Source organism: Lampris incognitus, chromosome 19 (genome assembly GCF_029633865.1).
Source record: "Lampris incognitus isolate fLamInc1 chromosome 19, fLamInc1.hap2, whole genome shotgun sequence".
Lineage (NCBI taxonomy): Eukaryota > Metazoa > Chordata > Actinopteri > Lampriformes > Lampridae > Lampris > Lampris incognitus.
Window position 1 is genome coordinate 22698472 of NC_079229.1, and position 24607 is coordinate 22723078.

At 42.4% G+C, this 24607-nt stretch overlaps 1 protein-coding gene across 2 annotated transcripts in view; it reads left to right on the top strand.

Moving 5' to 3' along the window:
• The window catches only part of snx16 (sorting nexin 16), a 43298-nt gene that overhangs the window by 2877 nt on the left and 15814 nt on the right, over nucleotides 1-24607 (top strand). For both annotated transcript variants that reach the window (XM_056299460.1, XM_056299461.1), the window contains exons 3-6: nucleotides 5399-5485; nucleotides 22163-22311; nucleotides 22589-22658; nucleotides 24151-24287. In XM_056299460.1, coding sequence (XP_056155435.1) covers nucleotides 5399-5485; nucleotides 22163-22311; nucleotides 22589-22658; nucleotides 24151-24287 — 443 coding nt within the window. The remainder of the gene's footprint in view (nucleotides 1-5398; nucleotides 5486-22162; nucleotides 22312-22588; nucleotides 22659-24150; nucleotides 24288-24607) is intronic.

Sequence of the window (24607 nt, forward strand, 5' to 3'; positions counted from 1 at the left end):
AAATACTCAAACACAGGAAGAATATGCAAACTCCACACTTTGATTTGTATTAAAAAAATCTGATAATGCAGTCTGATAAGGAAATAACACCCATCCACAAAAGAACAACACTGATCATCAAGACTAAGAAGAGAGTGCTAGGAATGTTGTGAAGAATTAGACACCACTTACACCAGACATTATTAGGCAGTCTCTTTCTGGATAGTTAACAATCTGATCACGTCCTTTGCATTGTCACTTGGTAATTATAATTGCAAGCCACGAGCCATGTTTTAAGTACTCACTGCTGGGACAACATTTCTATGTCATTGGTAATCCTAATATAACAGTAATAACAGGGTGTTATTACCAATGTCAGCACAGTTAGGATTGCATTTACACACCTTGCTGTTTCTGGCTGAGATCTAATCATAATGTAGCCAGACTGTCTCCAGAAGTGGTGTGGCAGACCCCCATCACATTGTGATTGCAATGTTTGCTGTGTACGTTGGTACCTTTTTTAATATGGCCGCAACAGTTCAGAAATTTCTTTCAGGAAACTCTTGCTGACTTCTGATCCAGTTGGCCTAAACCAAGTATTCCCCAAGTACAAAAAACTCACAGTCTCCCCCTGATGAAAGAAAGCAGTTTATGCTACACTGTAATGATAACTTGGTGGCTGCTCACCCACCCCCACCACCTGCCATCTGTAGGATCTGCTTGTATGTGCTGTATGGGGGATTTTGCTTTGTTGTTGATTTTCTTTATCGATAAAGAATTTGCGCAATTTTAAAGGCAGTATGTGCATACAAGCAGATCCATTCATCACCAAAGTTAAAAGTCAAATTGCCATTCTAATGAAATAAAGCATACTTTTAAAATAAGTGACTTGTGACTAACATATCCAGATAAAGATCATGTGACAATGCCAGGTGTAACTGGGATCTTGTGATTGGAAGTGCTAGCCAGGATGCCTTAGAAGCTAACGGCAAGCCAAGGCAGGACATGCAGAGACATGACATTTGGGGTAAATTTTAAATCAGAGACTGTCCTTAATTTTCTATGAAAATGAATTGTTGTGAGAAAATTGTGGATCTTCTGGACCTCTTAAATGATGTGGATGAGATCGGAAAGTTCAGTGATCGTGAGACGTTCCATTTTAGAGCAAGCTAAAGCTGTATACAGTTGGTTAGCCTATTCTCTATAGATCCACCTGGCAATAAAGACCAAAGAGTTCATATTGCTCTAATTTTGTAGTTGTAAAGGAAGGGAGGAGCCTTTTATCACCAGAAAACTAAGAAAAAAGGCTGGAACACGAAGAGACGTACTGTGACATCTGGAAACTTATCATATTTGAACTCATTCCATCTTGCCAGATATGAACATGAAGGCTGACACCTGTATATACATTATCAAAAGAACTAAAATACCCGAAAAAGAGCTTCAAAATAAATAACGACCCATGATTCACTGCTCAACAGTTTTGATCAATATGATGTGTTCACAGCTATTAAAGTTTTCAAAGTAATCCTTGGTTCCAAGTAGTGATGAGATGATATAGGCTGTTATCACGGATCGTGAGAAAAAACACTCACAAAAAGTTGATTGTGGAGAATTTCCATTATAGGGGTAATCATAAATGTGGATAATCGTGAATATCCTCATGAGTGACTTGAAAAAGCTGTCTAGCTCTCTCTCTCACTTGCACCCTCGCTGCACTGCATGCTCGGAGTTCAGGATGAGCGTGAGTGTGGAGGTGGTGATGAGTGTTTGGCGCGGAGTTTGGACTGTACTCTGTTTCTAATTTAGGAGATTTTTTTCCTCTTTCCACCTATTTTTTCTGCATGATCAGGCTAGTGTTTCTTCTGTTTGTTGGCTGATGTGTAACTGTCCTGCCGTTTTTTGCTGGTTGTTTTGCGGAGGAATGGTGTCAATCAGTCAGTCAGGTTTATATAGCGCTCTTCTAGCTGCAACAGCCCCTCAAAATGCTTTACAATTAATTAATTCAATTAATCACTCACTTCTCCATCACTTAGTGAGGGTCAGCTGATGGGCCCGCAGACAGATGGGCTGGGCAGGGCCGGTCTCGATGGCATGCTGAACCAGCCCAGTTTGCCTGCAGTCTTTGTCTCTAGCAGTGAAGATGTCCGCAAAGTCACCAAGGAGGCGTTTTAACTGGTGTTGCTACTGTGGGTCAAAGCCATTACTGCCGTGCTGCCATAATTCGTGTATGGCCTCAGTTGTATCAGCGGAGGGTAGGACGGCAGGCTCAGTGATCAGAGCTGAGGCAGGTTGGGGTGGTGCAGGGCTACTGGTGGTGGGCATGCTCACGGGTGGCTTTGATGGTGGTCTGGGCCACTCGAGCGAAGAAGCACAGGGGCTCTCTGCCTGCTGGGTGGCAGCTGCCTTGTTGGTCTTTGCCGACGGGACTGGAGCGCCACGGTCTTCGTGCCAAGGGTAATGGTTTCCCCTGACACGTTAACACACACACACACGCGCACACATACACACACACACACACACACTCATACATCGATGGCATGTAAACTATGCAAGGTAATAACTGCTCATTGGGCAGTTGGGTCAGTGTCCTATGAGACGCCACCTCTGTCCATCTGTCATGGGATCCGGATAGTCCCGCCAAAGCCCAGTGTGACGAGTGTGACGGTGGAGGAGGTTTTGTTGACCATAGGGGAACAAGTTGTCATTGTGATCACCTGCTGGGTGTTGGTGATCGTCTGATGGCTTTTCCACACTAATACAGATATTTTGCAAAATTAACATTTTCCTCTACATTTTGGCCCCTCAGAGGGGAGGGGGAAAATATCAATTTAGAACAATATCTGTATATTTGTGGTCAAGGCCTGAATCTGTCATTGTTTATTTTTCACTAAAAAGGATATTCACTAAAAAACGATATGTCCTGTGTCGGGTTGGGTACCATTCATATCTGAACCGATATTGGTACTGTTACTGGTAGCTGCAATTCGATAGCAGTACTAAACGGTACCTTTTTTCGCTACTTTTCTCTCTAATAACAAAAAATGTGCTTTCAGTTGTCAAAGATAAGTAAACAAGCATGAAACCATCCAGAGTCACAGCGTACCCGCCAAATGTGAAGTCAATCGGATGAACCATTGTCGAGAAAATTGAAGGATCGACAGACAGACTGCTTCCATTTTAGTTAGATTATGGTTATTCTGAGGAAGAATAAAGTTAATATATCAAAGACCAACGAGCGCGCGTTTGTGTCCTACTAAATGCACTACTAAGTGTCCCTCACAGTTGTCCATGAGTGAGTGACCACAATTGGCGACACAGCAGTTGTGCAGCACTATCAGCTTTGCATTTCGCATCACAAATATTGCTGCGAGCGTTGTCTACATCTAGTTTGGAAAAATGTAACCACACTTGCGGCCATTTTCAACTCGCCATTGCTCTGACTGGGTTGGACTTAAACAAGCTGTAGGTTTAGGGGGAGGGGTAACATAGTCTCGCTCTCACTCTTTCTAATGTGTATTTTCTCACCCAGATTCACATTTGCAGTAAACTAGAAGGATTTTTTTTCTTGAAAAGCTCATGAGGAATCTTATCAATACTTATTTTAATTCAAAACTCACTCTCAAGGTGCTGAAATTAGGCTCTGATTGATTTAACATGAATCAGTACTCTGTAGTACCAACGTTATCTGGTCAGTAGTAGGGCTGGGCAATATGGACAAAATCAAAAATCAAGCCTGTTCGAATCCCTGTGTTACCTCCAGCTTGGCCGGGTGTCCCTACAGATACAATTGGCCGTGTCTGCGGGTGGGAAGCCGGATGTGGGTATTTGCCCTGGTCGCTGTACTAGTGTCTCCTCTGGTTGTTAAGGGTGCCTGTTCAGGGGAGAGGGGGAACTGGGGGGAATAGCGGGATCCTCCCATGCACCACGTACCCCTAGCGAAACTCCTCACTGTCAGGTGAAAAGAAGTTGCTGGCGACGCCACATGTATCGCGTGTGGTAGTCTGCAGCCCTCCCTGGATCAGCAATGACTGGGACAGCTCGTAAACAGGGTAACTGGCCAAGTACAATTAGGGAGAAAAAGCGGGGGGGGGGGGGCAATATCAAGATATTTTTGGACCAAATACCTCGATCGGTATTGTGATGATGATATTGTGGGGATGACAATTGGTGCTTTCACAAAACATTTGCACTATCAGATTTTTTTATAGGTAATCGTCAGTAATGCCTATATAATAACAAAGTGGGTAAAGGCAAATAATAGAACAGCTAGAACAGTCTGGAAAGTTCAGAAAATTACATCACTTTAATGCAGCCTTTAAAACCAGGGAAAGACAACAATTATGCTATATTACGATATCCAAAATCTCAGACAATATCCAGTCTCATATCACGATATTGATATAATGTTGATCTATTGTCCAGCCTTAATCGGTACCCTAAAAATACTGAGTTCGGTACCCGACCCTACCAATCTGTGATGCAGTAAAAATATTTGGTTTGTAACAACATGCCAGGTAAAGTAATTCCACTATGTTTTAGTGTGATTTCAAGAGTTTTACGCATATTTTGACGATTATAGAAATAATATCGTGAATCACAAATATTTTGGCCAGGATAATCATGACATGAAATTTTCATATTGTCCTACTCCTAGTTCCAAGTCAACAGCATCTGCTGCACAGATCTCAAGTTTTTGTCGCTGTCTCACTGATTTGCTAATTATGTTTTTTGCTAATTATATGTTGTTATGCCAGGTAACATTTTATTCCTAACTTCCTAATAGCCCCAAATTTGACTCCTACTTGACTTCCTGGTAAAGAGTATGCTGCAAGACACACAAGGTTTCAGCTTCCAGGAAACAATCAATTAATCAGTTAATAAATACAAAGGCATTGAACATTTCTAAATGTTCAAATACTGTATTGGATCACCTCTAAACAGTTTATTGGCCCCTTGCAGTCCAAGTCCTCTTGACATGACATCTAATAGGTGGTATTGCCAAGGCTTCAGTCTTTTACTAAGAGCTCATTGTAAGTGTTATCCCTCAATGTGTAGTGAGTGTCCTGTTATTTATCCCAGCCTTTCTGTACAAAGTGAGTCTGATGGGGAATCATAACAGAGATTCTAAAAGAGCCTGTACCACATAGATATCACTCCAGATTCTTTTTGAACTTGAATTGTCCAAGGTACAGGCATACTTGCTGTCCTAATAAAGGTTGAGTGAAATGATGAGATTACACTGTATTAGATCATTCAGAAAATGGCTATTGATGTTTTTGAGCCTTTTTGTATACCAGTGTTATCAGCCTTTAACTAGTTTGTTGACCGACTGTTGAATGGAATGTGATTGATGTGGGTTTATTTTCCATTATCATACAAGGTTTGTAGATTGTGTTTTGTGTTTTATCTTTTGTAGGTGTATAAGGTCCTGGTCAGGGGGACTCAAGACGAAAGCTGGGTTGTCTTCAGAAGGTACACGGACTTCTCCAGACTCAATGACAAGGTTTGTGCGTGTGCCACTTTCCCAATGTGCTTGCACTGTTGCATGTGCTTGCTCAGTTTTATATGCATGCATAGCTTTTTTTATTTGCATTCCTTCATCACTCCCATCTAACCATGAGAGCACAATATGGTGCAGTCCTGTATCTACTGCTGAGCTAAAGCTCATCTCCTGATTCACAAACGTGTCCTGGTGTGGATACTGTTGGTGAGGGTTTCAACTGTCCTCCTTTTTCGAGTGTTTTATGGAAGCAATTAGCGCTACACAAAGAACTACTGTTTCCGTAACAGGCAAAAGGCCAGAGCCAACACAAAGAAACAGCAGCGGGTAATCACTTTGGGCACAATTTGCCCTCAGGGATGCAAGATGGGAAAAAGAAAATGGATCATTTGATCTTATGATGATTACTCATAAAACAGCTTAATATACCATATCAGACCAATTAATTCCAATTCAAAAACAAGTTAATAGGGATGCACTGATTTTAAAAATTGTTTTCTGGTTCAAAAACAAAAAAATTCACCCAACACTGTTTTGTTTTTTTGTTTGTTTGTATTTTTAAAAAAAATTACGATTGCATAGATTAAAAGCACTCTTTCGTGATGATGAATATTCAATACTAAGCTACAAGGATGACAAAAACTTGAGGACTGTTGAACATTAATTCCATTCCAGAGGACGTTACCCCACAAAATGTCTTTGCATTTATAAAGATGGCAGAGTAGAAATGTTGAAATGGGGATGGGGAGTTTAATATGGAGTTGCTTTACTGTTTTACATTGTACTCAGATTGCTAATCTGGAATGTTGTTTTTTTAGTCAGTGAATCAAATCTATAGTGCAGAAGGTCTTCTGTGATGTACCCCCTCTGGATATTTCAGTGTAATAGCTTTTACAAACAACTACTATGTTGTCCTAATCTGAAAACTGACATAGCGCCATGGTTAGGCCATGATCTAATGTTCATCATGCACCGCAGATCACATGACATAAGTCAAGCAAAATGTACAGAGAGTGAAGGAGAGCCAACACAGTCACGTTTATCAGTATAACTGGATAGAAAAATATTTCAAATAATTATAGTAAGGATTATCCTTCAGAATTAGCCTTTCATGTAGTTACTGAAAATGCTCATGTCGGCCAACACCAAAAGACGGATAATATTTTAGTGGAGCTCTAAAATTGATTTCTGTATGCCTGGCAAACAGCCCTGTGATGGCCTGGCAGCCTGTCCAGGGTGTCTCCCTGCCTGCTGCCCAATGACTGCTGGGATAGGCTCCAGCATCCCCACAACCCTGACAGCAGGATAAGTGGTGTGGATGAATCAATGGATGGATACCGGACAAACATGCACATGATTTATATACTTCTTATGCTGTACACTGTGGAGGTTTATGATGGACTATATTTAAATGAAAATCCAGTCTCTTTTATTTAATTAAAGTTGACCTTATTTAAATGTTCATTTCCAATTTGAAAAATCAAATGCAGTGAAACAACTAAAATCTATTCGCCCATTTAACTGTGCATCGTAAAGCTCAGAATAAAATTCAGAATCAATAATTCTATTGCATTTGTACTTTTTTGCTTTGCCTGCTCAATTGTTTACAAAGCTCAAATGTTAATTAATAGGGAAATATTGAAACAGGGCTGCTCTTCGCAATGTCCAAAAAATTTCAAATGGCCCTTTCATTAACAGTTTATATTGTCAGTGAAAATGCATTGTAAAAATGGAAATTCAAATGTAAATGTAATTCAAATTTAGTTTAGTGCAATTGAATTAACAATTTGCCACAAACATACGTCTAAGATAAAACTTAAATGCAACAATTGGAATGCATTTGAATGTAGTCTATTATAAGATTTCATGGGCAATGATAAATTTTGTTGGTACTTCAAAAAGCTCATTAATCCAGGGCACAGGATAGAAACAGGTAAAACTGGTTCAATGTTGTAGCCAATAGCAAAAGAGGGTAACAACCTGCATTCAGTACTGGACAAGAGACAGAGGATGTGGACTTTTTTTTTCTCTCTGCTCTTGTAGCTTTTCAAAGGAAGCAAGGAAACTGATCAGGTCTTTTTGTTCTTTTTGCCTCGGGATTATACCGCAGAGACCAGGTGCCATATTCATCAAGTATTTTATCTTTGCATTAGGAGTACTCCTAAATGGCACTGAAAATTCCAAGCTAAAATTTCCTTCTTAAAACCAATTCAAGAAGCAGCTGAGACAGAGCGTGTCTCATTATTCATACTTGGTATGCACGTGCTGTGATGGCCTGGTAGCCTGTCTGGGGTGTCTCCCCACCTGCCGCCCAATGACTGCTGGGATAGGCTCCAGCATCCCCGCGACTCTGAGAGCAGGATAAGCAGTTTGGATAATGGATGGAATGAATGGATGGTATGCACTTGAACACTTTGGCACTTGGCATGTGCATCCATGCAACAAGTCTAAGTGCACAACTGTACTGGTTCTCTACTGAGCCAAAGCACAGTGATCTTGATGCGCTGTTTACCTGCTCTTAAGCTAAGACCATTGTGGAGCAGTATTTGACTAAGTGTATATGACCCATAACGCTCCATGTTGGTGATATCATGATGCCAAATGCCCAAATATTCAAGTGCAGATCAAGAGTTGATATTGGGACAGGCTCCAACTTTTCCTAAGAAATTGGGTGAAATCTTAAGCCAAGAGGAAAGGATGAGGTTGACCCTGTTGCCATGAATGGCGTCATGTTTCAATAACGTGCTCACTTACTATGCCAACAGCGACTGGTTGATGGGGGATCCATCTGTGTAGGTGAAATCTTCATAACAAAACTCTTTGAAGTCCAGATCGGATGGGTTCCCGGAACACTTTGGAAGGGATTCTATTGCGGCCCATACAGTAGACTAACAGTGTAATGGGGGGAGGTGCAGAGGTACAAAGAATTCAAGAATTTATTTTCAATAAAATTTAAGTGGAGCTGATTAGATATATGAAACTAAAAAAGAAACACTGACAATCATGTAGGGAATATTTTTGGGCAGTAGCAAATCGTGACGCTTAAACCTTGGCCCTCCGAACCCCCTTCCCTCGTTGGGGAAAAAAATCAAACTACCAGCCTAGCTTACTGTGTCCTCTCCTATAGTTCTGCAAAAGTTACCTATGACAATTCCACCCTGAAACAAAAATTAAGACACTAGTCCAGCCTTAGCAATGCAATGAGCAAACAGCACAGAGAGAGTGAGAGTAATCACCAAAACAAAAAAAAAGCTAATTTCTAAAGCAAAATGCAAATCCTCCTTACAAATAATCACATCATCACACAAGCTGTGTGTGCAAATATGGTGACAACGGGCCAGGGTGCAAAATGCATGACAGCCACCCCCTCCTACCACACAAAATCAACAAAACGTCATGTAAGACTAAACATGACACCGCAAACACAGCTTAGCAACCATTAGTGACAGACACTTCAGAACCATGGACAGTTACTTCAGAACCACGGAGAGTGAACAGCAATCATGGCATTTTGGAACCCATCACCACAAACAAGCAATATTGTTAATATCCCTGCTCCTCATAACCTTCTCATTATGAGTGATGACATGCGGCGTTGTTGCTTGTCCAGCTGGAGCTCTACCCTGGTCCGCCCAAATGTTTTAAGGTGAATAGTAGCTTTAAGATGACATGAACTTCCTAAATCAGAAAATCCATCTTTGGCCAAGGACCCACTCTCCACACCAAACAGCAAGCAGTCCCAGCAATAAAGCTTTTGCTCCTTGGTTGATCCTGTCATCCAGGGGTATCGCGTGTAATTGCTGGAGTTGAAATGCCTCTCAAAAACGTTGGTTTTCTGCACCAAATTAAGCTCTGGTATAGGTCTTCCTTTGCCGATTAATGTCAACCTTTCATTAAAAGTTCATCTTGAAAACGGTATGGATAATAAATTTGCAACGATGTCCTCCTCACTAGCGGTAATGTTACTCGTGGCTTCCGTCGTGAACTAAGTCAAGTTTATTTGTATAGCCCAATATAACAAATTACAAATTTCCCTCAGTGGGCTTAACAGCAACACAACATCCTGTCCTTAGACCCTCTCATCGGATAAGGAACAACTCCCTAAAAAAAACCCTTTAACAGGGAGAAGAGATAGGAAGAAACCTCAGGGAGAGCAACAGAGGAGGGATCTCTCTCCCAAGATGGACAGTGTGCAATGGATGTTGTGTTTACACAATTTACACAATACAACATTGAAAGAGGATAACAGAATTATAATGGACTTATAAAATTTATGAAGAATATGATGCGCAGGATGCCAAGCCGTGTGCAGACGCCACCGGAACAGTCCAGGACCCAAGCCAAGTGATCAGCATCATCATGTAAAAAATTATATGGATTTATAAGATATATAAAAAGAAAATGGCTAACAGGCTAGCTAGCTAGTTTATCAGATTTTTATTTCCTCTGTTGTGATTCATGTCCACCTGCAGCAGGTGGAACTTGTCATAAAGTTAGCAATAACTTTAAAAGAACCCATTTAGGCATCTGGGTAGCGTAGTGGTCTATTCCGTTGCCTACCAACACGGGGATTTCCGGTTCAAATCACCGTGTTTCTTCCGGCTTGGTCAGGCGTCCCTACAGACACAATTGGCCGTGTCTGCGGGTGGGAAGCCGGATGTGGGTATGTGTCCTGGTTGCTGCACTAGCGCCTCCTCTGGTCAGTTGGGGTGCCAGTCTGGGGGGGAAGGGGAACTGGGGGGGATAGCGTGCTCTTCCCACGTGCTGCGTCCCCCTGGTGAAACTCTTCACTATCAGGTGAAAAGAAGCAGCTGCCGACTCCACATGTATCAGAGGAGATATGTGGTAGTCTGCAGCCCTCCCTGGATCAGCAGAGGGGGTGGAGCAGCAACCAGGATGGCTTGGAAGAGTGGGGTAATCAGCCAAGTACAATTCAGAGGAAAAAAAAGGGGAAATTAAAAAAAAAATTTTTTCCACTTCCGATGTCGTGACTACCACAAGAGGGGGGCGTTCATATACTGATTGTCTACCTACAGACTCTTCTTGTGAACACGGTAAACACGACCTCATTTGAAGGCACTGACTGATACTTTATACCTAGTACTTACAAGATGGCGTCTCGGTGGGGAGCGGGCGAGGAAATTTTGACCGCTTACACTATGTATTTTTTTGCCACAGATACACTAGACGAGGTAATTAACAACTTCTAAAAATATATTGGCTACTGTGGTATTGAGCTGTTTTTTGTTTCGCCTTGTGTTTTTAAATGACACAGGCTGTAGAGTTTGTGTATGTGAGCAAACTGCCCAGCCACTAGCAAGAAAAAGTGGCACGTGGATACGGCCACAGTGTATTCAGTAAACTTGGGAGAAATAACCAGTCGTATTGTTAAGATTAATACTCATCCCACATCTTTTGTTACTAGAAAATCAAGCAGTTATGAACGATATAGTTGTAAAGTCACGGGAAGTTAAATATCATCTTAGGCCAACGGTAATGTTGATGGGAGCAAGTGCTGGTTGACAACACTGCTGCAGTAGTGGCTCACTACTAGTCAGCAACGTAATCCATTAGTCAGTCTGTTTGACTTGTTGAGTGACAACCGATTGTTATGCATGTGGTTAGCCTGTCATGCACTGAAATGATTAAATCTATTCGAACAGTTAACATGAAGACCCATTTGGCCGTGTTAATGTGCAAAGCCTGTGTGCTCTTCAGAGGCTCTGATTCATTCCCACGTGGTAATAATGGATATGGTAATGTTAGGTGCAGCAAAATAGCTTTGTAGTTTCTGGTGACCATTCCACTGCTGTCGACAATCCATTATCGGCGTACCGACTAAGGTCTGTCACCGGTCTGCTTAATGTCAATAGTCTCAAACGGCCCATGTCAGATCTTTTTTGTAATACTCGTGTGAATAAGTTAATCGTTGTAAATCACATTTCGGTGGCCTTATGCATATGAAATAGGTAGCGATTGTACAGAAAATGGTTTGTGTTCTATTGTAACAGGTGTCTGAAATTCAGATTTGACCAGAAATGTAAAGCGCTTTGATTGGCTGTTGCAGCTAGAAAAGCGCTATATAAAATGCAACTTGGTTGGTTGATCTTTTTCCATGCTAAAGAGTGTTTCTTTCTTTTTTTTTTTGTTGTTGTTTAAACGTTGTCTTACTCTTCCCATCCGGGTAGATGGAAGGGAGGGTTGGGGGAATGGATCTGGGAAATACATTATGTGAAATTAATAGAAATATTTATGTGAAATTAATACAAATATTGTGTTAAAGGTCACACATATTTGTTGTTTGTCACATGTAGTAGACCATTTTTGTGCCAGTAGGTAATACCAGCCTTTTCTTCCGGCTACCACCACAAGTATATTTCAGACCTGTCTGAAACACTGAGCTGCCATCGACCCAAAGTTCTATTTAGCACCATAAATGCTGTACTTAATCCCAGTCAGCACTAACCTTGAAGTGTCCTCTGCAACTTGTGAAAATATTCACAATTTTTGTTGGCAAGATTGCTTATTAGGATCACACATCTCACCCTCTGCTCACAATCCTTCTATTCTTCCTACGATCAAGGGCTCTAGTCAACCAAAGAAAATCTTGGTCGACTGAAATTGTACCTATTCTTTAACCAATCGATTTGGGAAAGAAATCTGCACGTTATCTCTAGATAAACTAAATTGGTGACAGTGCACTGAGTGCACTCTACTTGGTAGCCTTATTAGCCTAAATGAATTGTAAATAAACATAAAAGCTAGTATTTGCAGCATATGAAATAATTTTTAACCAAATTATTTCATACTGAAATGTTAACAGACTCATAGCTGACCAGCATGGCGTGCACCTGCCCATATTCATGAGTTCCGAAAGTAGAACTATATCAACTGTTGATCTCAGCACAAGAGTTGTTGAGGAATATACAAAATAATTTTAAGATGATTGTTTTTTTATTTTATAACAATAATAATAAACAAGACCCTCCACTATTGTTTATATATACACTACCGTTCAAAAGTTTGGGATCACATTGAAATGTCCATATTTTTGAAGGAAAAGCACTGTACTTTTCAATGAAGATAACTTTAAACTAGTCTTAACTTTAAAGAAATACACTCTATACATTGCTAATGTGGTAAATGACTATTCTAGCTGCAAATGTCTGGTTTTTGGTGCAATATCTACATAGGTGTATAGAGGCCCATTTCAAGCAACTATCACTCCAGTGTTCTAATGGTACAATGTGTTTGCTCATTGGCTCAGAAGGCTAATTTATGATTAGAAAACCCTTGTGCAATCATGTTCACACATCTGAAAACAGTTTAGCTCGTTACAGAAGCTACAAAACTGACCTTCCTTTGAGCAGATTGAGTTTCTGGAGCATCACATTTGTGGGGTCAATTAAACGCTCAAAATGGCCAGAAAAAGAGAACTTTCATCTGAAACTCGACAGTCTATTCTTGTTCTTAGAAATGAAGGCTATTCCATGCGAGAAATTGCTAAGAAATTGAAGATTTCCTACACCGGTGTGTACTACTCCCTTCAGAGGACAGCACAAACAGGCTCTAACCAGAGTAGAAAAAGAAGTGGGAGGCCGCGTTGCACAACTGAGCAAGAAGATAAGTACATTAGAGTCTCTAGTTTGAGAAACAGACGCCTCACAGGTCCCCAACTGGCATCTTCATTAAATAGTACCCGCAAAACACCAGTGTCAACATCTACAGTGAAGAGGCGGCTGCGGGATTCTGGGCTTCAGGGCAGAGTGGCAAAGAAAAAGCCATATCTGAGACTGACCAATAAAAGAAAAAGATTAAGATGGGCAAAAGAACACAGACATTGGACAGAGGAAGACTGGAAAAAAGTGTTGTGGACGGATGAATCCAAGTTTGAGGTGTTTGGATCACAAAGAAGAACGTTTGTGAGACGCAGAACAAATGAAAAGATGCTGGAAGAATGCCTGACGCCATCTGTTAAGCATGGTGGAGGTAATGTGATGGTCTGGGGTTGCTTTGGTGCTGGTAAGGTGGGAGATTTGTACAGGGTAAAAGGGATTCTGAATAAGGAAGGCTATCACTCCATTTTGCAATGCCATGCCATACCCAGTGGACAGCGCTTGATTGGAGCCAATTTCATCCTACAACAGGACAATGACCCTAAACACACCTCCAAATTGTGCAAGAACTATTTAGAGCAGAAGCAGGCAGCTGGTATTCTATCGGTAATGGAGTGGCCAGCGCAGTCACCAGATCTGAACCCCATTGAGCTGTTGTGGGAGCAGCTTGACCGTATGGTACGCAAGAAGTGCCCATCCAACCAATCCAACTTGTGGGAGCTGCTTCTGGAAGCGTGGGGTGCAATTTCTCCAGATTACCTCAACAAATGAACAGCTAGAATGCCAAAGGTCTGCAATGCTGTAATTGCTGCAAATGGGGGATTCTTTGACGAAAGCAAAGTTTGATGTAAAAAAAATCTTATTTCAAATACAAATCATTATTTCTAACCTTGTCAATGTCTTGACTCTATTTTCTATTCATTTCACAACATATGGTGGTGAATAAGTGTGACTTTTCATGGAAAACACAAAATTGTTTGGGTGATCCCAAACTTTTGAACGGTAGTGTATATATATATATATATATATATATATTGTTGATATATTTTATTAATCCCCGTAGGGAAATTATGCTCTTCATTTAACCCATCCTAGCTGTGTAGCTAGGAACGGTGGGCAGCCGCCATGCAGCGCCTGGGGACCAACTCTAGTTCATCTTGCCATGCCTTAGTCAGGGGCACAGACAGGAGTATTAACCCTAGCATGCATGTCTTTTTGATGGTGGGGGAAACCGGAGTACCTGGAGAAAACCCACTGCAGACATGGGGAGAACATGTAAACGACTTGGGACTTGGGATGACCCCCACGGTTGGACAACCCCGGGGTTTGAACCCAGGACCTTCCTGCTGTGAGGCGGCAGCGCTAACCACTGGGCCACCGTGCTGCCCTGTTGTTGTTCCATTCTGTACTGTGTGATGTCCAACTCTGAACATAGAGCTACATGGATGTGATCTCAAAAACACTGAATAGCCTATTAACTTGAAGCTTTTACTGTTAAATACAAAAAGGCAAGTCAATTTTTAAAAGGAACATTTCTTAAACAAACCAGCTCAAGCTAAGAACAATTCAGGCTACATAAAAATGCTATTACAGAAATGGGCTCAGCCGTTTGCATTTTTAATCATCAATAAGCTCAAAACTGGTGTAAACACTGAGCATAATTCAGTGGAACAGCATAACAGATAACACTACTACAGGTTATTCAACTTTTTTTTGGTTGTTGAATTTTCCCCCTTTTTCTCCCCAATTGTACTTAGCCAATTACCCCACTCTTCCGAGCCATCCCGGTCATGGCTCCATCTCCTCTGCCGATGCGGGGTGGGCTGCAGACTACCACATGCCTCCTCCGATACATGTGGAGTTGCCAGACACTTCTTTTCACCTGACAGTGAGGAGTTTCGCCAGGGGGACGTAGTACGTGAGAGGATCACACTATTCCCCCCAGTTCCCCCTCCCCCCAGAACAGACCCCCTGACCGACCAGAGGAGTCACTAGTGCAGCAACCAGGACACATACTCACATCCAGCTTCCCACCCACAGACACGGCCCATTGTGTCTGTAGGGACGCCCGACCAAGCCGGAAGTAGCACGGGAATTCAAACTGGGGATCCCTGTGTTGACAGGCAACGGAATAGACCGCTATGCTATGCGGACGCCCAGGTTATTAAACCTTTTATAACGGGGGAAAAGGAATTTAATTTCTTTTGTGTACGTCGTACCTAAGATGAATTGACAAATAAATTGTCCCTTATTTCTGATTTTAGAAAATCTCCAAAACGACTGTGCCTAATTCAAACAAGGCATAGCGGGACTCCAAACAGAGAGTGCGCAATTCCAATACTGCACTAGGCTCAAAAACGAAAGGAAGTGTGATTGTCATGGTGCGCTAAACTCAACATTGGTATAAATGTTGAGTTAGTTTACCACTCTACACTCAGTCTGCTCCCATCATTGACATTCTTAAATCCTGTTTAAAAAAATAAACATTTTTTTTTTTGGCATTTAAATCTGATTGAGTTTCATGATTAGTTGCATATTTTGTGTTTTTATTCTGTATGTTATTCTGTATTCTATCCTGTTTTTATCCCATATCATTTTGTTTTGTCTTTCTTATCCTCATTCTCTTTCTTATTTTTTAATAGAATGTGCACAGGACTTTGGTCAACACTAGTATTTTTCTTAAACATGCTTTATAAATAAAGTTGATTTGATAATGTGAGAATGACCATGACTGGTGGGAGCAGGCCTGGTGTAAAGTGTGCAAACAGAAATAAAATGGGACGTAAGACCAGCTTTTATTTCTTGGAACAATTTGTCCAATAAAGGAAAGAAATAACTAAAGGCAAATTTGAACCCAGGTCACTACCCAGTTAAAACAGCAGCAATTGTTGATAGCAGCAGTCATATCTAAGACTATTATGATTTGGTCTTAGTTGCTCAGGAGTCTTCTCAAATTACCCCTAATGTTTCAAAGGTTCTGGAGCTATAGTTTTAGATTTAAAATCCTGGGTGAATTACCCTTAGCCCAGAATCTTGGGAGTCTTAAAATTAGGACTGACACAACCATTATTTTTAGGATTTTCTCTTAAATCAGCCAATTAGGAGCAGTTACTTTTAGCTTTAAGATGTTTCATTAATATAGTCCCTGGTTTTGTTCTTTACCTAGGGATTGTACCATAGAGACCTGGTTGGTGTCAATACTGAGCTGTTAAACAATTGAGTTTTAATGGAGTGGTTTGGATGAAGTGGTGGAGAATGTACCCAAGGAGGCGCGAGTGTTGATTGGAGCAGACGTCAATGGACATGTTGGTGAAGGGGACGGAGGTGATGAGGATGGGATGGGTAGGTATGGTGTCAAGGAGATAAATGTGGAAGGACAGATGGTGGTGGATTTTGCAAAAAGTATGGAAATGGCTGTGTTGAATATGTATTTCTAGAGGAGGGAGGAACACAGGGTGACAAAAGATTGGAGGAAGGTGCACACAGGTGGACTATAATTTATCCAGGAGGTGCTATCTGAAAGATTAGAGACTGCAAGGTGGTGACGGGAGAATGTAGTTTGGCAGCATCGGATGGTGGTCTGTAGGATGACTTTGGAGATCAAGAAGAGGAAGACAGTGAAGGCAGAGCCAAGGATCAAATGGTGGGAGTCAAAGAAAGAAGACTGTTGTGTGGAGTTCAGGGAGGTGTGAAGACAGGCACTGGGTGTTAATGAAGAGTTGCTGGATGGCTGGGCAACTACTGCAGAAATGGTGAGGGGAGACAGCTAGGAAGGTACTTGGTATATCATCTGGACAGAGGAAGGAAGTTGAGACTTTGTGGTGGAATGAGGAAATGCAGGAAAGTATACAGAGGAAGAGGTTGGCAAAGAAGTATAAAGAAGGTCAGAAGGTGGACCAGTGATTAGCGCTGTCGCCTCACAGCAAGAAGATCCTGGGTTTGAACCCCGGGGTTGTCCAACCTTGGGGATCATCCCAGGTTGTCCTCTGTGTGGAGTTTGCATGTTCTCCTCGTGTCTGTGGTGGGTTTTCTCCGGGTGCTCCAGTTTCCCCTGCCATCAAAAAGACATGCATGTTAGGGTTAGTACTGCTGTCTGTGCCCCTGACCGAGGCATGGCAAGACAAACTGGAGTTGGTCCCCGGGCACTGCCCACTGCTCCTAGCTACACAGCTAGGTTGGGTTAGATGCAGAAAAAGAATTTCCCCAAGGGGCTTAATAAGGTAGTAAAAAAAAAGTTACATTGTGTCTTTGTGGCTTTAGAGAAAGCATTTGACAGGGTGCCGAGAGTGGAATTGTGGTATTGTATGAGGAAGTCGGGAGTGACAGAGAAGTATGTTAAGAGTTGTGCAGGGTATGTATGAGGACAGTGTGATAGTGGTGAGGTGTGTGGTGGGAATGATGGATGGGTTCACGGTGGAGGTGGGATTACATCAAAAATTGGCTCTGAGCCCTTTCTTGTTTGCAATGGTGATAGACAGGTTGACAGACAAGACCAGGCCGGAGTCTGTGTACTGTGACGTTCGCGGATGACATTGTGATGTGTATTTGGAGTAGGGAGCAGGTTGAGGAGAGCCTGGAGAGGTGGAGGTATGCACTGGAGAGAAGAGGAATGAAAGTCAGTTGGAGCAAAACAGAATACATATGCATGAATGAGCGGGAGGACGGCAGGATGGTGAGGATGCAAGGAGAAGAAGTGGCGAAGATCGATGAGTTTAAATACTTGGGGTCAACTGTTCAAAGTAACAGGGAGTGCCGAATAGAGGTGAAGAACAGAGTGCAGGCAGGGTGGAGTGGGTGGAGAAGAGTGTCAGGGGTGATTTGCGACAGAAGGGCACCAGCAACAGTTAAAGGGAAGGTTTACAAGATGGTAGCGAGACCAGCTATGTTATGCTTGGAGATGGTGGCACTGACAAAAAGACAGGAGGCAGAGCTGGAGGTGGCAGAGTTGAACTTGCTAAGATTTTCATTGGGAGTGACAAAGAAGGACAGGATTAGGAATTAATATTATTAGAGGGACTGCTCAAGTTGGACAGTTTGGAGACAAATCAAGAGAGGCTAGATTGAGATGGTTTGGACATTTTCGGAGGAGAGATGCTGGGTATATTGGGAGAAGGATGCTGAATGTGGAGCTATCAGGGAAGAGGAAAAGAGGAAGACCAAAGGGGAGGTTTATGCATGTGATGAGGGAGGACGTGCAGGTGGCTGGCGTGACAGAAGATGCAGAGGACAGGAAGAGATGGAAACATGATCCGCTGTGGCGACCCCTAATGAGAGCAGCTGAAACAAGAAGAAGAAACAATTTAAGTTTTAAGTTCTGTTGTTGGGTTTTTTTGTTTGGTTTTTTTTGGGGGGGAGGGGTCAGCAGGCACTTTGTTGGAGTAATTTAACATGAACCAGCCATATATGAACATAACAGACATTATCCACCTGCAATTAAAATAAGAAGGTTGTAGCCTATATATACCAGCTGCTATTTGTCAATATCAGCACTTATTGGGTTTTCAGAAGGTAGCTCTGACTCCAAGCTTTGGGGCTGCAAGTAATAGCTGGGTTTGGACATTACTTTTCTAGTGGTTTGTCTCATGTCCAAGTGTTCCCTGTTTAGTTTTGGTTTATGCAAATACCACAGACTACCAATTATTACAACAAGTAGATGCTTCATGTGTGCATATGCGGATATGTAGACAACTTCTCTCACCTGCTTAGCAAATAGACATTGGGGCCTTTTTATTTCCCTTAGTCTGAAATATTGATGAGGCTCACTCAGCTTTGTAGCTGAAAGGTTTTTATTTGACCATATTCAAGTCAAATCAGTTCGAGGAGTTGAATTTCATAGTGCATTAATGTTTTACGTTTAATCATTTGACTAACTGTAGTTCTCTTAATAGGTCAAAAAATACATGTTAAATGAGAATCATGAATTCAAAAATCTGCACTTAGGTAGAATTGCTGTTTTAAGACGCTGTGCAATTCTTGCTGTCACGCAACAGATGTTGTCTGTTTGTCAAAAGCTACATTCAACCTCTGAGGTGGGGGGCGACTAGCTTGTGAAACTTCAGATCAGCTTTCGTAACATGTAAGCACAGTTCTTCGCTCCTGTTTAGCACTTATCTTAAATTGATGTTTGTCAGACCAGGGTATTCAAATGTAGTTGTTGTCCCAAATGATGCAGCTCTTTTTTCCTCCTCCTCTCTGATTTAAGCTCTCAGCAAGATGATTAACCCCAACACAGGCCTGATGCACACTTAAAATGTTGTTACCAGGCTACGACAGCTCTTCTTGAGACACTCAATCCTGGAGATGACAAAACATATCCCGTTGAGCCTGGGAAGTAATCTGACAACTTAGTGTGGAAAAAAAATCAGCGCCGTAGCATATTCATGTACAAGGGAGGACGATACTGGGGGAATGACACTGGGAGAATTTTACAAAAGCTTGGTTTGAGTTACAGGACCCAGGCAACTGGGTCAGGTTCAACATGCACTCTTAAAAAAAATTTAAATCCAAAGTAGTAATGTATGCTTAGTAATGACAGAGACTAATATGTTTTTACTGTCATCAGTAAGAATTGTATCAGTTATTTTATTATAGATTATTATTTAATTTATAATCTTGAATATTTACATGCAAATATCCTTCTTATTCATTATCAATGGCCCTTTTAGGAAAAATAGCTAGAGCACCAATCATGAAAGCTTTTTTAGGTGCTTATTTTAATTGGAGATGGAGAATGTGCTTATAACCAAATACCATGTATCAACATAGAATCAGAAATCAGAAACATCGTTTCCCCAAACCCGAAGCAGTGCAACACACAGACAAAAAGAAGTATCCAAAAACTACAAGAACACATATATCCAAACTAACACATACAGTGCACCCGGAAAGTATTCACACCCTTTCACTTTACCCACATTTTGTTATGTTACAGCCTTATTCCAAAATGGATTAAATTCCTTTTTTCCCTCATCAATCTACATACAATACCCCATAATGACAAAGCGAAAAAGGTTTTGTAGAAATTTTTGCAAATTTATTGAAAATAAAAAACTGAAATATTGCATGTACATAAGTATTCACACCCTTTACTCAGTACTTGGTTGAGGCACCCTTGGCAGCGATTACAGCCTCAAGTCTTGTTGGGTATGAAGCTACAATCTTGGCACACCTATATTTGGGGTATTTCTCCCATTCTTCTCTGCAGATCCTCTCGAGCTCTGTAAGGTTAGATGGGGAGCGTCGCTGCACAGCTATTTTCAGGTCTTTCCAGAGATGTTCAATGGGGTTCAAGTCTGGGCTCTGGCTGGGCCACTCAAGGACATTCACAGACTTGTCCCGAAGCCACTCCTTCGTTGTCTTGGCTGTGTGCTTAAGGTCGTTGTCGTGTTGAAAGGTAAACCTTCGCCCCAGGCTGAGGTCCTGAGCGCTCTGGAGCAGGTTTTCATCAAGGATCTCTCTGTACTTTGCTCCATTCATCTTTCCCTCGACCCTGACTAGTTTCCCAGTTCCTACCACTGAAAAACATCCCCACAGCATGATGCTGCCACCAACCATGCTTCACTGTAGGGATGGTATTAGCAAGGTGATGAGAGGTGCCTGGTTTCCTCCAGATGTGACGTTTGGCATTCAGGCCAAAGAGTTCAATCTTGGTTTGATCAGACCAGAGAATCTTGTTTCTCATGGTCTGAGAGTCCTTTAGGTGCTTTCTGGCAAACTCTAAGCGGGCTGTCATGTGCCTTTTACTGAGCAGAGGCTTCCATCTGGCCACTCCACCATAAAGGCCTGATTGGTGGAGTGTTGCAGAGATGGTTGTCCTTCTGGAAGGTTCTCCCATCTCCACAGAGGAACGCTGGAGCTCTGTCAGAGCGACCATCGGGTTCTTGGTCACCTCCCTGACCAAGGCCCTTCTCCCATGATTGCTCAGTTTGGCTTGGCGGCCAGCTCTAGGAAGAGTCCTGGTGGATCCAAACTTCTTCCATTTATGATTGATGGAGACCACTGTGCTCTTTGGGACCTTCAAAGCTGTAGAAGTTTTTTTGTACCCTTCCCCAGATCTGTGCCTCGATACAATCCTGTCTCGGAGGTCCACAGACAATTCTTTTTACTTCATGGCTTGGTTTCTGCTCTGACATGCACTGTCAACAGTGGGACCTTATATAGAAAGGTGTGTGCCTTTCCAAATCATGTCCAATCAATTGAATTTACTACAGTTGGACTCCAATCAAGATGTAGAAACATCTCAAGGATGATCAGTGGAAACAGGATGAACCTGAGCTCAATTTTGAGTGTCATAGCAAAGGATGTGAATACTTATGTACATGCAATATTCCAGTTTTTTATTTTTAATAAATTTGCAAACATTTCTACAAAACCTTTTTCGCTTTGTCATTATGGGGTATTGTGTGTAGATTGATGAGAAAAAAACGGAATTTAATCCATTTTGGAATAAGGCTGTAACATAACAAAATGTGGGGAAAGTGAAGGGGTGTGGATACTTTCCGGATGCACTGTATATCTAAACTATAAAAAAAAAAATCACTGTCCAGGAGAAGGAACACCAGCCAGGATGACTGTCAGAACTGCCGGTCTGCATGGGCTAGCAGTTAGCTTAGCCTGTCCCGCTTCCGTTTCCTGTCAGACCACCCTCGGTGTTTCCTCTTCGGGCACAGCTCCGGTCAGGGCTGTGGTCCTTGGGTTCACAGGACGTGTACAATAGGTGGATTGTAGCTTAAGTAGAACTAGCAGGGTATGATAGTGTTCATTGTCATCAACTTTATCTACCACAGGCATTTATGTAATAACACAATGTTCAGTGTTTACTATCCTAAAAATTGGGCACACATAAACGGCTTTTCAGGAATACCTGGTGGCTAAATCAGTTAGGCATGTACCATGTTGGCTTAGGCCTGATTGCAGCACCCCTGGTTCAAACTCAACCACAGGACTTTTGCTGCATGTCTTCCCCTATTCTGTTCATATTGTTTCCTGTCTGTCTCTGCTGTCATGTCTACTAAAGGCTACAAATGCCATAAAAACATATAACTGTACTGTCCTCTTTGTGTAGCTGAAGGAGATGTTTCCAGGATTCCGCCTCGCGCTGCCTCCTAAGCGATGGTTCAAAGACAATTACGACACTGACTTCCTGGAAGAGAGACAGCTAGGCCTGCAAGCTTTCCTGCAAAACTTGGTTGCACACAAGGATATCGCCAACTGGTGAGTGTTCTCAAAGGTTTCCTTTAGACGTAAAACCCATATGTGGTCTGCTATGGCATGCATTTACTTTGGCCCCACACGTGCAAACATTTATTCACATACCTTATCATAAACAATAATTATATGTTACCCATCGCTGTCAAAGAAGTATGCATCTAAGCACACTTGGCACGGACTTGAATAGATGTTTGTTATTTTAATCAAATGATGTAGGCCAGCGTATTTCTGAGCACACTGGCACAAACACACACACACTCACCCTATTTATCCTTAACAGTCTGGCAGTGCGAGAATTTCTATGTCTGGATGATCCGCCTGGCCCCTTTGACAGTCTGGAGGAGAGCCGGGTAAGTGTGCGTTTTTGTGTTTGTGCATGTGTGTTTGCGCTGGTATACTCCGTTCAGCTCCTCAAAACAAATGTTCCTCTGTCACCACTGGTGCCCACAAACGATTGAGTTTTGTGAAATACAGTTTGCTTACAGTTGAGTGTCTTCTGAATGGGGCCGAGTCATTCTGCCGCAAGTTGGATGGCTGAGGCAGAGCTTTGAGTCACCTATGCTAACATATTGACTACTGCTCTCGGTCCAGACTTTTCTCTCAGCTGTCCCCAAAATGGAACAATGAACTCCTGTCTTCCATGAGGGCCGCAGACTTGCTTATTTCGTTCAAGAATGGCCTAGAATTTTAAATGTTCCCTGCATACTTTTGTACATAATCGATTTCCAAGCATAACTGTGATACTGATTTGTGGCATTGTCCAGCTAAATTGGAATTCCCTATTATTTGTGTTACTGATGGCGCGCTACTGTTGCGCACTAAACTAATTGCACTTGAAATGACATGCACTTTTTTTTTTCTTTTTTTTTGGTGTGGATTTTTCCCCTCTTTTTCTCCCAATTGTATCCAGCCAATTACTCCACTTTTCCGAGCCATCCCGGTCACTGGTCCACCCCCTCTGCCAATCTGGGGGAGGGCTGCAGACTACCACATGCCTCCTCCAATACATGTGGAGTCGCCAGCCGCTTCTTTTCACCTGAAGGTGAAGAGTTTCGCAAGGGGGACGTAGCGCATGGGAGGATCACACTTTCCCCCCCAGTTCCCCCTCCCCCCGAACAGGCACCCCGACCAACCAGAGGAGGCACTAGTGCAGCGACCAGGACACATACTCACATCTGGCTTCCCACCCGCAGAAACGGCTGATTGTGCCTGTAGGGACACCCGACCAAGCCGGAGGTAACGTGGGGATTCGACTGGCGATCCCCGTGTTGGTAGGCAGTGGAATAGATCGCCACGCCACCTGGATGCCCATGACATGCACTCATGGCAATGATAATCATATCACCGTCAAGAGTGCTATTGTTCAGTGCTCCTAAGATGCTTGTTGGTTGACACACATTTATCTGGCTAGCTGTCTTGTAAGTCATATGGGTTAATAGTCATCATTAACATTTACCACCCCTGCCACACTTTCAGCCAGCTCTTCGGTCAGAATAATATGTACATGTCTACTGCAAGTTGATGTCTACATTTGGCCCCCAACCCCCCACCTACCCATGCTCTCTCTGACTGTGCCTCCTGACTCTTTCTCCTGATCCCACCTTTTCTGTTTCTCTCTCTTCCTCTCGTCCTTTCCTTTGTCCTTGCACTCAATATATCTTGCTATCTCGCCACTTCCTTTTTATCATACCTCTCCTTCTGCCCTTTCCTTCCATACTGATCCCTCTTTGCCCAATCCTTCCTTTCATCACACCCATTTTCTCCCCTCGACCCTCTTATTTCCATTAACAACCCTTTTACATTTGTATATGTAACCCCTATCCCTCCCTCCCCCTGCATCAGGCGTTCTGTGAGACACTGGAGGAGAGCAACTACCGTCTGCAGAGGGAACTGCTGGAGAAGCAAAAGGAGATTACATCCCTGAGGAGGAAACTGGAGGAGAGGGAACAAGCCATCCTGCTGTTGGAGAGACACATCAAGTCAGGAGACACACACACACTTAACAAATACTGAGCAAAAGTTTAAATACAACACTCAATTATTTAAAAGATTTTATGGAAATGAAGTTTATAAATGGAAGCACATCCGCTGAGAATGTTTTATTAGGCGCTTACCTATCGATTTCACATCATTTCAGTGACCTTAGTTGGTCACAGATGCCCCTCAAAACACAAAGTCAGGGAAGAGAATTATGTGGTTGGCATCTGGTGTGACCACCATTTGCCTCAAACAGTGCAAAACATAGAGTTGATCAGGTTTTTTGGTGTGGCTTGTGGAATGTTATTCCGCTCCTCTTCAA